The sequence below is a fragment of the Atta cephalotes genome (genome assembly GCF_000143395.1).
Source record: "Atta cephalotes unplaced genomic scaffold scaffold00002, whole genome shotgun sequence".
In the NCBI taxonomy this organism is placed as follows: Eukaryota; Metazoa; Arthropoda; class Insecta; order Hymenoptera; family Formicidae; genus Atta; species Atta cephalotes.
Window position 1 is genome coordinate 3,944,101 of NW_012130066.1, and position 423 is coordinate 3,944,523.

At 53.9% G+C, this 423-nt stretch overlaps 1 protein-coding gene across 1 annotated transcript in view; it reads left to right on the plus strand.

Annotated features, from left to right (window-relative positions):
• Nucleotides 1–290: 290 nt before the first annotated feature.
• Nucleotides 291–423, plus strand: part of LOC105622992 (beta-amyloid-like protein) — a 57,895-nt gene continuing 57,762 nt past the window's right edge. Inside the window, exon 1 of the mRNA XM_012204397.1 lies at nucleotides 291–350. Coding sequence (XP_012059787.1) covers nucleotides 291–350 — 60 coding nt within the window. The remainder of the gene's footprint in view (nucleotides 351–423) is intronic.

The window sequence follows — 423 nt, forward strand, 5'->3', positions numbered from 1 at the left end:
TAGTACATCGCGCTCTCGGTGATCATCACGACGACGGTATCGCGCGTGCCGGATATATCGAGACCGTATATACGGATAAGTATAATCGAATTCGAGGCCATTCCGTTTCGCTCACGGGCATACGATATACGCGACGAGTTACGACGCACACTCATCGTCGCATTCGTGGGAAGAGAGGAGGAAGGGACGGGGTGAGAGAAGGATCCTACTGCGGAGAGTATCTTCGGAGCGGACACTCTCGACGAGAATCGTGGGATCGTAATAGGTAGGCCGGGAAGAGGAAGAAGAGGATGAAGAGGATGCTGGCGCTAGCCGCGCTGCTCGGCGTCCTGTCGGTCTGCCGGGTGCAGGTAAGAATCCATCATTACTCCGTATCTCTCTTTTTCTCTCTCTCTCTCTCTCTCTCTCTCTCTCTCTCTCTCT